The sequence below is a fragment of the Malurus melanocephalus genome, unplaced genomic scaffold (genome assembly GCF_030028575.1).
Source record: "Malurus melanocephalus ecotype Western Australia unplaced genomic scaffold, MMel_1.1 scaffold_476, whole genome shotgun sequence".
Lineage (NCBI taxonomy): Eukaryota > Metazoa > Chordata > Aves > Passeriformes > Maluridae > Malurus > Malurus melanocephalus.
In genome coordinates, this window is record NW_026623708.1 from 262,385 (window position 1) to 278,045 (window position 15,661).

The 15,661-nt window shown below is 40.1% G+C and overlaps 1 protein-coding gene across 1 annotated transcript in view; it reads left to right on the plus strand.

Annotated features, from left to right (window-relative positions):
* Positions 1-9: 9 nt before the first annotated feature.
* The window catches only part of MAN1A2 (mannosidase alpha class 1A member 2), a 119,016-nt gene continuing 103,364 nt past the window's right edge, over positions 10-15,661 (plus strand). The window contains exon 1 of the mRNA XM_057380899.1: positions 10-718. Coding sequence (XP_057236882.1) covers positions 411-718 — 308 coding nt within the window. The 5' untranslated portion in view covers positions 10-410. The remainder of the gene's footprint in view (positions 719-15,661) is intronic.

Below are 15,661 nucleotides of genomic sequence, written 5' to 3' on the forward strand. Positions count from 1 at the left end.
CAGGGGGATGCGCCTCCGCCCGGCCCGGATCAGGGGACGCGGGCACAGCGACCAGGCCGGCCCCCCCGCCGTCTGCTGCCGCTCGTCCCGCAGCACCGCGGCCGCCGAGCTCGGGGAGCGCCGCTGACCGGGGTCGCCCGCTCGGGCCCGGCTGGCCCCGCGGCGAGGGAGGCAGGGAGGGAGGGAAGGGGGCGCGCAGGTAGCGGGGCGACCGCGCCCCGGCCCGAGCCCCTGTGGGGGCGGGGGCCGTCGGGGCGGCCCGGCCTCCCCCCCTGCCCTCCCTTCCCCCGGCGCCCGCGGGGAGGATGGTGATGGTGCAGCCGCCCGCAGCCCCCGAGCCGGGCCGGGGCCGCCCTCCGCACGGGCTGAGGGGATGAGCCGTGCCCCGCCGGGGGGTCACTAGCGGAACCATGACCACTCCCGCCCTGCTGCCGCTCTCCGGGCGGAGGCTGCCCCCGCTCAACCTGGGGGCCTCCGCCTTCCCGCACCACAGGGCTACCTTGAGACTCTCGGAAAAATTTATCCTGCTCCTTATTCTTAGTGCCTTCATCACCCTGTGCTTCGGGGCGTTCTTCTTCCTCCCCGACTCCTCGAAGCACAAGCGCTTTGACCTGGGCTTGGAGGATGTGCTCATTCCCCACGTGGACACCAGCAAAGGGGGCAAGAACCTCGGCGGCTTCCTTATCCACGGGCAAGGGCACGACGAGCACCGGCACAGGTGGGTGCTCGCTCGCTGCTAAGGGAGCGGGATGGGTGACAGGGACATCCCTCAAAATAGCTCCTTCCCGCACTGCTGTCCCTCCTCTCACCGGCATCCTCGTGTCTTCCCAACGTGTGTCAACTTCTGAGCGCTAGCCCCGTGTCCTCCGGCTGCCATATGTAGCTGTGGCTCCATGTTTTCTTTCCCAGTGTGAATTTCGCCTTCTGGCGAGTGAGGGCTGGGAGAACAAATAATACGAGGTGTTCTCCAGTGACTGGTTTATTTTCTCACCAATTCCCTGCAGCAGCCATGGAAAGAAGGGGGTTAAGTTATGGGATTTGTGGAGACAGTATAAGTGACTGAAAAACTGCTGCATCTCTTCTATAGCTATKATGTGCTTACTCAAAACAGCTGCTTGTTGCTGAATAGTGCGCAAGAACTTTGATCTGAAAAAGACTTCATGCTGTCAGCCTGTGACGTTCAGGGGACAGAACTAGTGCAGATGGCACAATTGCCTTTTTCTGGCCCTTAAAATCACTTGCTCTCATGTTAATCCAAACGATTGAAGGTGCCGGTGGCTGACTTTCCTTAATTGTATTTGCCAGTGTAAAGAAATCCCAGATAAGTAAGAGTATCAAGGGTAGATCTGCTGTATCAACAGCTTTTTGGGGCCACCTAAAGCTTTGTATGATGCAAGCCTCTAAATGTTCAGGACATTSATGAAGTTAAGCATTCAAGACGGAGGTAGAAAACCTTAAATGTTGATTATACAGTCTGTTTGCTTCTAAAATACTTCARTTGCTTAAACCCTACCCTGCTGCCTGGATCTTAATGAAGCTGACATTTCTTTTCACTGTCAAAGATGTGTTACAATATGATAATGGGTGATAAAATACCTGCTTTTCTGTRCTCAAATTAGTAATACAGGGATTTTTAAAGAAAGGTTACTTATGCTGGTAATGTTCCTTTGAAAACAGCTTAAAATACATCTTATTGGCATAAGAATTATTTAAATATTATTTATATGAGATTAAAAGGAGAGCATTTAATTTAGTTATTTTTATTAATCTGTTATGAATTATGAAGAATACACGGATACTATGGTATTTTTCCTTAGGGCATCTCTGCTGTTTGGTATCTTGGGGCACTTAACATGAGCCCTTTCTCCCTATCTGAAAGGGCATGGGTACTTAATATTTAACAAGGACTTATTTTGTATGATGTTAATTGCTGGTGTGGTTAAATGCTGCATTAAACATAGGTTTAGGCAGTCTCTAATATGCCTTTGAAGTTCTTGTCTTTCACTATGTAGGTTTATTTTTTTTTGTGTGTGTGATCTTATTTCTTAGCTTCCCCAGTCCCTATGGCACATGCAGTCAAAATCAGTTTCTAAAATATAGGACAGATGCAGCAAAAAGAAGAGTTCAAAAATGTTCCAAACTCCAGCTGTGGCTGTTGTACCTTGTGTTGCCCAGTAGATGGGCTGGAGAAAAAAGGAGTCTGTTGATAGTGGTAGTTCACATGGATCCTTTCCAGATTCCCTCTTTAAGTGTAGTTTCTGAGGCCACAGCTTTAGGAATGAAGTACATATTTTTTTGTGTGTCACGTGTAGATAAACAGTAGTTTACAACTGTCGGACTAAATGCATTTTGGTTGTTTGGGATTTGTTCTTAAACAAAGTGGTTATTCTGACATCAGTTAACTCCCTTATGGTTCCTCTATTGCTGTGAATGTGTGTACCTCCAACCTGCCCTCCATCCAAAACATCCCTGTCATGCTTATTCTTTTTTTTATGGCCACATTTGAGTTATTTGAACAAGAAAAATGATTATTCCTGTTGTTTTAGGTTTGCAAATCAGGCATATCTTAACTACTTAAAAAAACCTGCCTGCTTAACTTGCTTGTAAGACCCTTGTGTGAATGTCACAATATGCATTGTGAAGCAAGGTTAAGTGCTTTACTTTTGAAGCAATTTCTTTGGCTGATTACCACATAGTTTTATCAAMGGGCTCTTTGCCATCAGCTTGGAGCTGATGTGGTTTCTTACCATAATATAAAACACATACTTCCATTTTCATTGCTGARTTCTTGCTCCTGGATTGCAGGGCCATTGATGGGTAGTATTTTGAGAAAGTGTAGGATTTCAGTGGTGAGCTCTGGATTACTTGTTGTCTCAGTTTGGGATGGAAAGTGTTTTTTTGCTTACTGTCAAGGGGCAAAGTCAAGCATCAGCTACTCTCTAAGTGTTGTTTTTTGGGTGTGCAGAGGAGTTATGGTRGAAAAGGTCAAGAGAAATGAACCTGATCCTGATGTGAAGGAGGATGCAGTCTAAAATGTGAAGTGTGAGGATGGATTGACAAGCTGTATTTTCTGAAATCGAGGGACTTCWGAACTAATTGGATCAAAGGTCATTCATTTGAAGTATACACTTGATTAGGAAATGACAGGTGTTTTGATTTAGTCACTGAAAAGGAAAGTGTTTCTTCTGTGAATGCTGGTWTTGATGTCTATCAAATGATAAAACACATCTTATTATGCTGTTCCCTTGATATATAGGCTGTAATATTTTAATACTCATTTTGCTCTACTCAAATTTTTAGTTTTGTAGGCTACTGGAAAATATTCATGTTTCTATCTTTCAAAAAATGCAGCAATGGTATGGGTAGAAAAATCATAGTACAACTATACTTTAGTGTTGGGTGTGCAAACAGTGGTTCCCACTGGAGTTTCTCTGTATTCCTARCATTGCTTTCCCATCTCTTCCCCTGGGCACCCTTGACATTCTTGAGTGCTTTTATTATTATTGTTACAGTGGTTACCCGTTGCTGACATTAACTTTGCATCTTCCATCAAACTGTTCTCTTTTCTGCTCCTGTCCCTGTTTTGTTTCCCCCTTCCAGGCAGAAAAGAGGGGAGGGGGTGTAGCCCTTCTCCCTTCCTGATGGTCTTAAATGTTTTTTSAAGAGTGACAGTGTTCTTGTCTATCTCCAGAGAAAAACACATTTCTTCTAAGRTGGTTAAAATCTGGAGTAAAACTGCAGTTTGTGTTTGGGAAATGGATGGGCTGTATTGCAAGATAATACTCACTTTCAGCTGCTCATTTCATCTGTAAGTTCTTCCTGCAGGGTAGWGCGTGGGGAATGAGTGAGTAATGTTGGGAAGGTGTGCCACAAATTTCTGCCWTTGAGAGGAGGGAGAGTGGAACAGACTAGTCCAGGACTTGGGAAGATATGTGCATACACACATTTAAAAAAATCAATTTAATTTCCTGAAGATGAATTTCTTTCCATTTCAAATAGGATATTGCAGAGATTCTGTAACGAGAGCTGCATGGTTTTGAAGACACGTCTTGCCAAACAAACTTGTGCAGCGCCCAAAATTCATTGCATGATTTTAGATAACTGTAATTTTTCTAAAACTTCTGCCACACATCTCTTGCCACACAAAAATACTTAAGGTGTTTCTTACTACAGCTTCTACTTTTCAAGTACCTGTGGTATTTCCTTCTTCAGYACCAGATCTAAAAGATGGTCCTGGAACTAAACCAAAACATTCTAACAGCTTCTTTGCATCCTAATGTAAATGAGTGAGAATGCAAATGCCCTATAATCTCCATGATGTCTCAGATTTTTAAAAATAGGATTATCTGCAATATGAAAATTGAGCAGACTTGTTTCTTTAATGAKGTGGCAAAGCAGCTGCTCTTTGTATTACTTTACAGAAGCTAAGGTCATTTCTGTGCTKAAGGTATATTAATCTTAGAGGCAACGAATAATGTAATTTTGTGAGCTCAGAGCTACTTTGTAACAGCATTTGGACTGTTGTTTCACCAACAGTTCAGTCTTTCAGAGCTTGGGAAGCTATCTTCAGCTGCTGAATTCCTGTGTATCACTTCAAGTCAAAATTTCTGTGTTTAAAAAACCAAACCCAGCATCCCTCAAGTCATCAGGTTGATAACAGCTGCTGCTGATGCAAGTGGCCACCTCAACAGCCTTGGCCTCTGCATGGCAGTGGCTACAGATCAGTTTAAATCACACTTTTGACGTTGTTTCTGGAAGGCTGAGGAATATTGACTGTTGTGTTATGCAAAGATGGAAGCTCTGCTGTCTGCTGTGATGATTTGTGGGTCAACAACTCTATGGCAATAGTCTTAAAAGTGCTCTTTTTTCTGTTGCTCAGTATGTGATTGTGTCTTTGGCCATAGCAGCTGCTGTGKCTATTCTTAGGAGGTGAAAGCAACAAAAATTACTCTGAGGTGCTTCGGTCTTAATTTCTTCTTCTAATTTCTGCAATTTTTAAAAAGAAACATAAAAAGCTTAATATSCTTCTTTTGAATCCCTTTATCTTCTCTCATCTATATGACTTAATTAGCCATAGTAAAAGTGGGCAGAGGAGATAATTTAGCTTCTATTGCTCAGTGGGATCAGTGTCTTCTGTCATCATCTGCCATGCCATTGAGTATAAAAGTGCATAAAACTCTTTGCTCTTCCTTTCCAACTTACTTGAGACATGGTTCATTAGTGTAATTAAGAGTATTTGCTCTTGTGATTCATGGAACCTGTTTTTTCCCGTGAAAAATCAGGAGACACTCTAATGTCTGCATCCCAGCTTGTATTCCATTCAATTTTTCAGTGCATGAGATCAAGCCTATCTTCAGAGCAGACTGCCCACCGTCTCTCTGAAGTGTGGGCGCTGATTTTAAGCAGAGATGCTTGATTTAGAAGGAAGGATTTTCTGGAATGCACCATGCAGGAAATGGTCCTCATGGTGACACCTCTGGAGCTGAAGAGAGCAGGATAATACATTCCAAATCAGAAACATCTTGTATGTCTGGGCAAAGTTGAGGTAACTGCCTGGTGTCAGTCTTCAGCTCCTGAAGCTTTTGCAAGAGACCCTCTTTATTTGGAGACCTTTTTCAGTCAGAGTTTTTAGTAGCCACGTGTTATTCTTTTCTCTGGAGTCTGTATTGAAAAGGGACTTGAGAGGTGATGCTGGTACTTGAAGAATTATGGGAGTTTGACACTCTGGAAGAGTGTCCACATTATAACCTTAAACTTAATTGTGGTTTCTCCTGAAGTTGCACTGGACTGGGAGAGGTGCCCTTTCTGGGGTTATTTCTAAGGTTCCATTGARATTAGCACTTTATGCTGTAGGCTGAGAAATGCTTTCAACTTTGAAATACAAAATGCAAATTCTAGACCATCTGTCTAGATATCCTCCCTCCTCCCTCTCCCCCATCTGCTGAACAGCCTACATCATATGTAGAGTGCTGCTTTCTTCATGTTCTCTTGCTGTACTCCAGTTTGTCAAAGTATTTCCTGTATTATGAAAGAGGAGTTGAGTGCTGGTGTCCTCCTTCTTACCATTTCCAGTAAAAAAAATATAAAAAAGCTTTAACTTGTTTGTTTTCTGCATGATCTACACTTTGTCTACATGGTGGAAAACAATCAGGCGTGGGAAAACTGCAGGAAGCCTGCTGRCTGGATTTAGGCCAGCTATGGGTGGGAGGCAGAAGCAATTTGGTTCATTTGGAGTTTTGTAGATTAAAATCTCGAAAGAACTTTTGCATAAATGTGGGTTGCTTGATGATGGTTGCAGTGTAGGCAATAGTAAGCAGAATGGCTAGTTATGGGCATACTGCACTACAAGAGTTCTCCCATCTTCTAATCCTTTCAGTTTCTTGTAGTAACAAACATCTTGGTCCTACTCAGTTTGTTCTGAGTTATGGACTTTTTCCACCTTACAACTTGGGCATTCTTTGTTGTATTTAGTTTTACATACATGTGTGCTATGTGTACGTGTTTCAATAACAGTTAAGCTGAGACTAAATAGAAGCAAAGAGGAGAAATGTTGTAATGCCTTTCTTCTTATGTCTAACCCTAAGAAGCCCATAGAATTGAAAACATGGTCAGTGCTTTTATTCCACCATCCTTCACTTTTAATTATTGCAGCTCTTGATGCTGAGAAAAGTCTGGTCTCWTGGGTAGGCAGCTGTTTCTCACAGTAGTTTTTCAGGCTAGCAGAGTAGGAGCTTGGGGACACGTGTTTGGGTATAGCTCATGGGATTTGTTCTTTTCCCTTCATTTTCAGATTCAGGMTTCAGGGAGTGCTATCATCTGTCTTCATTCGGTAACTAAATTATCATTTTTTTCTGAAATTTAGAGTCCTCTTGCAAGTAAACAGTGGGGCAAGGTGTATTCAACATGCCAACAAACCAGTAAGAGGCAAGAAAGGGAAAAATAAATGCCTTTTTCCTGCCCCTCAAAATTTTAAATAAATAGTCTGAGTGCTCGAAATGTCCTGTATGACTCTATTATTTAGAGTGAATTCATGGAGGGGAAGACTGCAAAAAGTTTTGGTGACTGAGTTCTTATCATATGTTTGCTCATAAAATGTATATGCTTTTGGTTCCTTTTGTCTTTATGTTGTCTCATCTAGTGCCCTGTATAGAGCAAATTATGTAACTTCATCCATTCACTCAAAAATTTGGAGGATCTCTATTATTTTGGAGTTGTGCAAATACTGATAAATGATAAGTGAGATAACTTTCCCTGGTAACCTCCATTCATTCCATTCTTGTTTTTTTTTGTGTACCTAACCAGGTACATTGGCATTTCTAAAATTTAAAAAACAAAAAACCTGAGAAGATAGGTTAATAAGTATGCTATAATATTCTTTTGTTATCTAGAGACTGCTTTTTAAAGGTGTTTTTGGCCTTGTTTCTGAAGCAAACAAAGTTTATGTGGACATGCTATGTGTTTACCTGTACCTGTCACCAATCCTTCACTGTTCTCTATTCTCTTTTTCCCTTATTGATCAGTACCAAAGGATGACCTGTTAGAATAAATACATTTCTGTATCTTGTGGGAAAGACCTTAATTGGAAACAGTGCTGATGGAAGGATCACAGCTCTGAGCCCAAGGGTAGTTTGTGATCCTTTTTCTGCACAAGTGTAATTTTGAACCAGCCACACAGCGTGTGTCCTCTGTTCTTCACTGATTGTTAGAGAAGGGTGGTTGGAAATAAATGCTGTGGCTGGGAAAACCTYGGTTTTATGGGATAGCAGTAGCAGTGGGATGAGTTTACTGAGGTGGTGGAAAACATTGGGACAGAAAACTAAAGGCCATTGATGTTTGAAATATGGGACTCTGTTCTGCTTCTCAGAGGATTCATTTGCCCAAACATTGAATCATGTTTGTCATTCTGTCTTGCTGACTGTTCTTTTACATATTCTTATGATGGAAACCTGTGAATTGGATTACCTTGCTTATTGTATTTAGCAGCAGTTTTGTTAAAGTTTTATGTGCTGTTAYTTGTTAGGTACCTCTTAACCTATCAGAGGATTTTGGAAGTGTGTCCCCAGCTCTTTGCAGTARCACTGTCACTGCAGCTTACAGTGGACAGTTAGCTATTTTCTGTGATGCTATTTGCTGGTTTTTTTTTCTTTTTGAGAGAGCAAGTTTGAGGTTTTTACGTGGCTTAACATTATGTAATCTGATCAGTATGGCATGAGCAAAATTACAGTTTTAAGGGAGTGCATGTGACAAAAGTATTTCCTTGCTATATAAAGCTTTAAGAGCTCCTCAATGAGATTACTTCATGTCTGTTAACACCAGCAYGCAGAAATGTCAGTTTTCAAAGAATCCAAAAGTGTTTGGGCTGGAGGAAACMTTAAAGAGCATCAATTATTAAACCCCCTACCAAAAGCAGRGACACCTTCCACWWGACCAAGTTKCTCAAAGCCCCATCCATCCYARCTCTGAACACTTCCAGRAATTGGGGGAACCCACAACTTCTCTGGACTCATYATCCTCACAGTAAAGCATTTCTTCCTAACATCTAATCTAAACCTTTTTGACTTTAAGGTCATTCTTCCTTACTCTATCACTACATGCCCTTGTAAAAAGTCYCTCTCCARCTTTTTTTTTAACTCCTTTTGGTACTGGAAGGCTGCTGGAAAGTCTCCTCCATGGAGCTCTCTCCAGGCTAAACAATSCCAACGCTCTCAGCCTGTCTTCATAAAGAGGTGCTCCAGCTTTTTCTCTCTGCTAGTCACCAGCTGGAAGTCTTTTGCAAGATGACATTTATCTCAGCTGAATTTTAGCACTGTGTGCAGGCCAGGAAGGCGTTTGAAGCTTGAACAGACAAGCTGCATAAGTAGTTTCTCAGTAGCTTGTTATCATATCTCTCTGTGGCCTGCTGACCTGTTGTAAGGCTGAAGTGTACTATCAAGCCATTTACGAGCAGGTGACCATCAGTGGTAAATCAAGCTAATCCAATTTACTTTTTATTGGATCAACCTGAACRTACTCACAGAGCGTAAGGAAAACATATCATCTGTGGGAGTGGTATATCCCTTAAATCCTTCTGTGGGAATGGCAAGATCACGTTGCTATATTCTTGTTTGACTATCCTGCTGGATAAACGAATTTGTGGTGAATAGATTGGGTTTTACTCCTGGTTAAGGTTTGTTGGCCAGCTGTATGCTGTTTCCTCAGCAGTTTTTCCTGGGTATGTTGCTATCTTTATGAATGTATTACATTTTGAGTGCTATTTGCTGTTTTCCCAKTGCAAGTTAGASTMTMKRSYWWWRSYMKAKASTCTTTCTCTAGTATATTTAGAAAATCATAATCCAGAGCTGACTTTCTGGACCACAAACTTGTGGTTTGTTTCCAATAGCTTTATTAAATAAAATTTGCTGTATGCTTAAAAAACTTAACTTGAAGACAGACCTGCCTCTCTCTTGGCATGTTTGAGATGGCAGTAGTGGGAAAGATGCTTAGAGAAGGGAGAARTTATTTTCCTGGTTAAGATATGCTATTTCTCCCTCCTCTTTTCTTTCTCATAGAACACAAATAATCTATCTTGAAAAAATGATGGCATGAACTAGTTTGAGTCAGAAGCTTGTTTCTAGTGACCTTTTAAATCTCTTAATCACTTTTATCTTGGAAACACTGATGACTATTTAATTCTAAACTTAATAATTGCAGATGATGCAAGCATGTGTCTGCTTTTCCAGTACTGTAATCACACATTCTTAGTTTCCTAAAGGCATCTGTTCTGCTTTCACTGGCTCCTCTTTGAGTGGAAAGTGTTCTCCAAATTATTAAGTAACACATGTAGTGAATTCTGAATTGCAGTKCACAGTATTCTGGAGAGGAAAATATTGCAGAGGTTTAAGAGGCTCTTCTGCAGCACGGGGTTCTAATGTTATAAAGGGTATTCAGGAAGTCCAGATTTCTAATTCAAGAATAATTCCACCTTCTACAGACAGTGAAATCATGACAGCTAAAATGCTAATAGTCTGTGATACAGCCATTTTTCCAATTAATAAAATTAATTGGAAATTGAAAAAATCAGAACAATTGTGAACAAAATTTTAATTTTAGTTTTGTCACTATCTTGCACATTARTTTAACTGGTTGTTACTCTGAACTGTTATAAATTCTGATTTAGATACTTAAACACAGTCAAGTTGGATCTGCTAATTGTTACACTTGTTAAATTGGTCCAGATCCATGCTGTGAAAAGTTCAGAGAGATTCACTGTTACACATATTTTTATGTGAAATGAGTAATTTTTCACATCCCAGATGCTGGAAAGGAACTTAACTGCTCTTCAGTAGCTGTCACACTGATAACTAAGAAATGTTACAGCTTTATATCGTGTCTGGGAACTTTGTCACTTTGAGGCTCTAATACCTGTGGAAGGATACCAAGGTATCTGTGTTTGTGATATCTATGAACTTCCCAATGTGTCAGATAATCAGTTATCACTACCATATTTAGATATTTGTATGTGAAACTCAAGGCTAATGGCTAAGGAGATGCCTGATATTGTAATGAAAGGTTTTATGAATAACTTCTGTATGAACTTGGTTCAGCATTTCCTGAAGCGATATTGGTGAACGTGATGACAGGGATTAATTCAAATATATATTGGTAACCAAACAAGACCAAAATTCACTCACATCCCTATCCAAAACCGAACTATAAACTCTGCCATCACCCCATCATTCTTGGTGTTCCTTAATTCCAGATTGTCTTCCACCAGTGTTTTTTGGTTGTTCTTTTTGACTGGCAGTGGGAACAGTTAATGGACTCACAAAGCCAAATGCCTGATGGTGACTTTATCCTTCTGTGTGTGGTGKAACAATGGAATTTCTGTGATTGTGTTGTAAACACTCCATGTCAACCCCAGGTTCTTGGTTTGGTTTGGGTTTTATACATCTGTAATCTTTTGATATGTTTATTTTGATTTCCTTAAATCACTTGAGCACTAATTTTATTCAGATGGATYTGCTATTGCAGTTATGCATCATCGTTTGCTTGACACCCTGTCTCCTCTCTTCAGACATAATCTTCTCAGAATAGCATCTGGCCATCACACTACAGTGGGACTAGCTCATCCAATCTACTGCTATTACAAAGAAAAATGAGGCTTGACATATTTGTGTCAATTTGGCAAGATGCCTGAATCATTATGCCCCATGAAATATGTGACATTTCAAGTGGTAATGTAACCTGCAGGAGAAACTTGTGGCAGTGCAAAGAAAATGCCACTCTCACTTGGGCTGGGAGGTTCAGACCCTGACACAAATGATCARTAACATCACAAGACTGTGCTTTAGTCCATTAAGAATTTAATTCTGTTTAAAATTTTTCATTCTCTGGAATCTGGTGGTGGTGGTGATCTTGGGAAAATTTGCCTTTTGAATTTAAAAGGGAAAAAAAATCCCAAGGAAACATSTAGGGAGCTTCCTTTGATACAGTAACAAGTAAATGAACTAGCAACTAGCCAAAACTCTGAAGTGATGTGTGTAACTTGGGAGTCASTTMTAATTACTTGCTTTCTTTGGTTTTMTAGCAAATTTATTCGAACCTTCATGGATTCGTAGTGTGGAGTTTTTAGAAAAAAAAGCAAGCTATGTAATATTGTTAGTGTTTTAGTAACTAGAAAATATGTGGAAACATAAAAAATTTTAAGGACTCCTTAAATATGATACTTAGAAAATTCATTTTTCTATATCTGAATTCTTTTAACAAGAAAAAATTCTGGAGCCTGTACAGACTGTAAGTAGAGTTCTTCCAARTTGTCTTGAAAAAAATTGCCTTAAACTGCATCAGCCATAACCTTGCTCTTACCAGCTTTAAAGTGTGTTCAGTAAGGCTTAAAATAGAATGCCTTTTGAGATTTAGGAAGTCTTATATTTACATCAAACTGCTCAAACACACTTGTGGCAGATGGTTTTTGGTTTTGTATTTTATTTTCAGTTTCTCCTCTACCTTCCCCTTTTTTCAAATTGTTATTTTTAGCAGTTTGACCCTACAGTTTTCAGTTCAGTGCACAACAACTAAAATAAAACAGAGCAGTAAAGTTGGTGAGGGCTATCCAATGGCTCTGTAGTCCAGAACTTCTAAAACAGCAGCATCATCTGTGCTCTGTAGAGATGGAAAAGGGAGGAGAGGATATTGTAACCTGGAAATTTTTCTTATATTTCTTTATGCCATGCTGTTTTTCACATCACAGCCTTTGCCCCAGCCTTGTTCCCACATGAAATGTGTTGTGGTGATGGATGAGTTTTACTGGCTCTTCTCTTAACCTGTGAATAATGAACTTTTAACTCTGAGAAGAAGGAATAAGTAAAAGCCTCCATAAAACTAAAGAAATGCTGAAGAAAGGAAGCCACATTAGGGTTTGACAGCTATCTTAAATACCATGTTTTGAGTTTATTTTTTCCCATTATTTCTGGAATCCAAAATGGTAGTGACTGATGGTGAYAWAATATTTATAGGAGAGGGAATCAARCTTCCATTTCCTATTTTGAGYGYTTAATTTTGCAGCAGCTTTACTTTGGGGCTGGAAAGAACTTCCAGCCAATATTATCCTCCATGCAGGACATTGGCTGCAAAGATATGACCTTTTGCCACACCATTAGTTTTGAGAAATAGAGTCTGTCTTTAAAATTGCTACGGGTGAGTGTTCTGCATCTTCTAGCTCGCTCAGAGGTTCTTCAAGCAGGAGATACACAGCAATTATTTACTGGCTCATGCAGAGAGCCTGGCCAGTTAGGCAATTTACTGTGGATTAATGTCTTAGCAGCTCAAGGAGTCCCTGCTGGCCTAGAAGGTATCAGGTAGGAAAATATCAGCCTCCTTTGATCTTGGCCTGGGTTGATTCTTGATGTTGCTGAGTCGACATATTCCAGCTCCWCTTTTTTTTCTTTCTCAGCTTTTATGCCTTTTTGAGTCAATATTTTTCTCTTGAATTAAGTTAGTGTCTCATCAATTACAMTCTTTTCTTACCTTTTGTGATTCTAAGAGAATCCTCTTATGAGGTACCAGTTTATTTTTCGAGGAGTTCAGCCCAAGCTCACACTGGATTTTGGGTTGTAAAATAGTTGAATTGTTGGTTTGGTGATCTTAGGACTGGGGGCTTGTTTACTCTGAACCACTTTATTTGAAACCATTAGATCTGAACTCAAAATAAACATGATTTTGTTGCCTACAGCCAGTGAAGTGAAGGAAAGGGTTGTGGGTCATTTTCCAGTTCCAAAGTTTTCATCAGTCAAATCAACAATGTTATCCTGTTTGAGTCATCTTTCTTAATTATGTGCTGTTAGAGTGTGGATGTRTTTGTTAGTGAAATGAACTCTTTTTCATGAAAGTGGTAAGAATGTTGACACAATAATTTTTAGTAATSAAACATTTCAATTTAATCTTTGGGGAATCAGACATATGACTRCAACTATCCATGAGCTGCATTTTGTTGTTGGGAATTTAGAAAGTTTTATGTGGTGGTGGTGGAGAAGGAAGAAATTAGACTTTACATGCTGGTTGCATATTTTATTATGTAAATGAACAGAGGGAGATAACACTGTGTACTAAGTACTGTTTCTAAAGCTCTCTGAAAAACCTGAGATTCTGTTGATGAAGACAATTCAAAGATCAAGTTGCTGAGACATTTTATACTCCCAGCTCTCTCACTGTTTTAGTTTCATGTTTTGGGTACAATGTSTGTTTTCTGTTTTGATCATATCAARAGCAGTTTGTGTTCAGTTCATCTGCTGCTGCATCCATGTAAAGCCTGTGTATGTAGTTTRTAAAATGTGCTTGTATTAAAGTGTTTCACTGATGCTGGAAATAGCACTGATAGCTTTAAATCAGCATTTCATTGCTTTAGCTTAATCTGTTAATATTATGATAGGCTTGTGAAAAGCACCTGTGGTAGTTCTAAATGTACATACTACTGAAACATYGCTCATTTGCTGTTATTTCATTTCACTTCTTGTATCCTGACAATATTTTGATTGCAGATATACGTGAACAAAGATTTGCTCAACGATTCCCAAAGAATGCCAAGTCATCTTTGGCTGAATTATCTGTAGTGTGTTAAGGGTAGTTGGCACATCACAGTTTGTTTTCTCCTATTTCTTTTTGCATTCTGTTATGTTTACTGTTACGATGCTGACATCCTTACCTTGTTTATGGATCAGTCATTTTTTAGACTACATGGTTGATTTTGCTCACTGAGATGGCTGTCAACAGTGCTGTTTACTCAGCTGGGAAGACATTTCAATTGGGAAGGTGTCTTTTGCAGTGTGAAGCTTATCATTCATATTTTGTGCAGTTTGTTCATGGASTGAAGCAAATGAGTAAACTGCTGCATAATTTGTGGCAGTGATATCTATATTCTTGAAGAAACCCAGAAGCTATCTGAACATGGTCCTGGACAAAGTCTTGACCCTGCTTGAGCTCTGGGGTTGGATCAGAAAACCTCCAGAGAACCCTTTCCCCCTCAGCCTTTCTGTGATGAGTACTGTGTTCTCATCTGACATACAAAAACCTGCTTTCCATATTCATGGATGCACTGAGTAGTGTGAGCCCTGCATTGTAAGGTTTTTTTGGGTTGGGAGTTACAGATCCTGTGTTGCTTTTCTGGCATTTTTGAAAAGGAGAAAAACCCGACATCCAGTTATCTGTCTCCTGTATCAAAACTGCTTATTTTATTAGCAGTGGGGATTATTTTCATGTGAAAGCTTATTAAAAGCACCTGGAAGACTAAATAATTTGTCACATAGTTGTCTCTTATCCTCTGCTTTACTGACAAGATTAAAGAACTTTRGGAGTAATGAGATGGAGTTTTGCTCAGTGGAACAGTGCAGATTAGACTCTACGTCACAATTTCCAGGTATTTTGTTGCTCTATCTTGAGTTGCTGTTTTGGCTGATTTGCTAAGTAAAGAGGTATAAAGCTTTGCTGTTCTTTCATTCTAACTAGTTCCAGTGGTTTGAATGGGAGAACATCTTATATTTCTATTTTAATTAATGCAGTATGATTGTTAAATATATCCTCACTGCAGTCTGTGTCAGTTTATATGAATCACAGCATGTATGGTATATGTATGTGTGTGTATGTATATTTATATATATTTCCCCTCTGAAACAAGGACAGTGTTTAGCATCAGAACACTGCCTGCAGCTCCTGTCCTGTCAGAGCTTTTCTCACGACATGTCACTACCTTTTGGAAACTATTGATATTCTGAGACTGAGTTGGAACTAATGATTTTTTTTTTACTGTTGTTGCCCTGTAATTCATCCAGTTTCTGTAAAGCAGGACTACATTTTGAACTGCTGCCACATAGAAGGGGGGGAGTGGTCCTCCCAATTCTGTGCTGCAAGGATATTTGTCTTTCAGACAAATCCAGTGCTGCTGCTGTGCCCCAGCCAGGTGAATTCTCARACTCTTGGCCTGTGTTTGGACAGAGCTGCACACCCCTAATAGTATTGATTCCCCATAATGAAATGGGGGAATCTCACTTTCCTCTGGGAGGCCCCAGGATATTCCCCCTTCTCTTTCTTTTCAAGCTCTGCCATACAACATTTCAGTGTATGGCTTATGGCACCATGTGTTGAGGATTATTCTGATTTTAAACACATTGATAGACAGGTGTCAATTTAC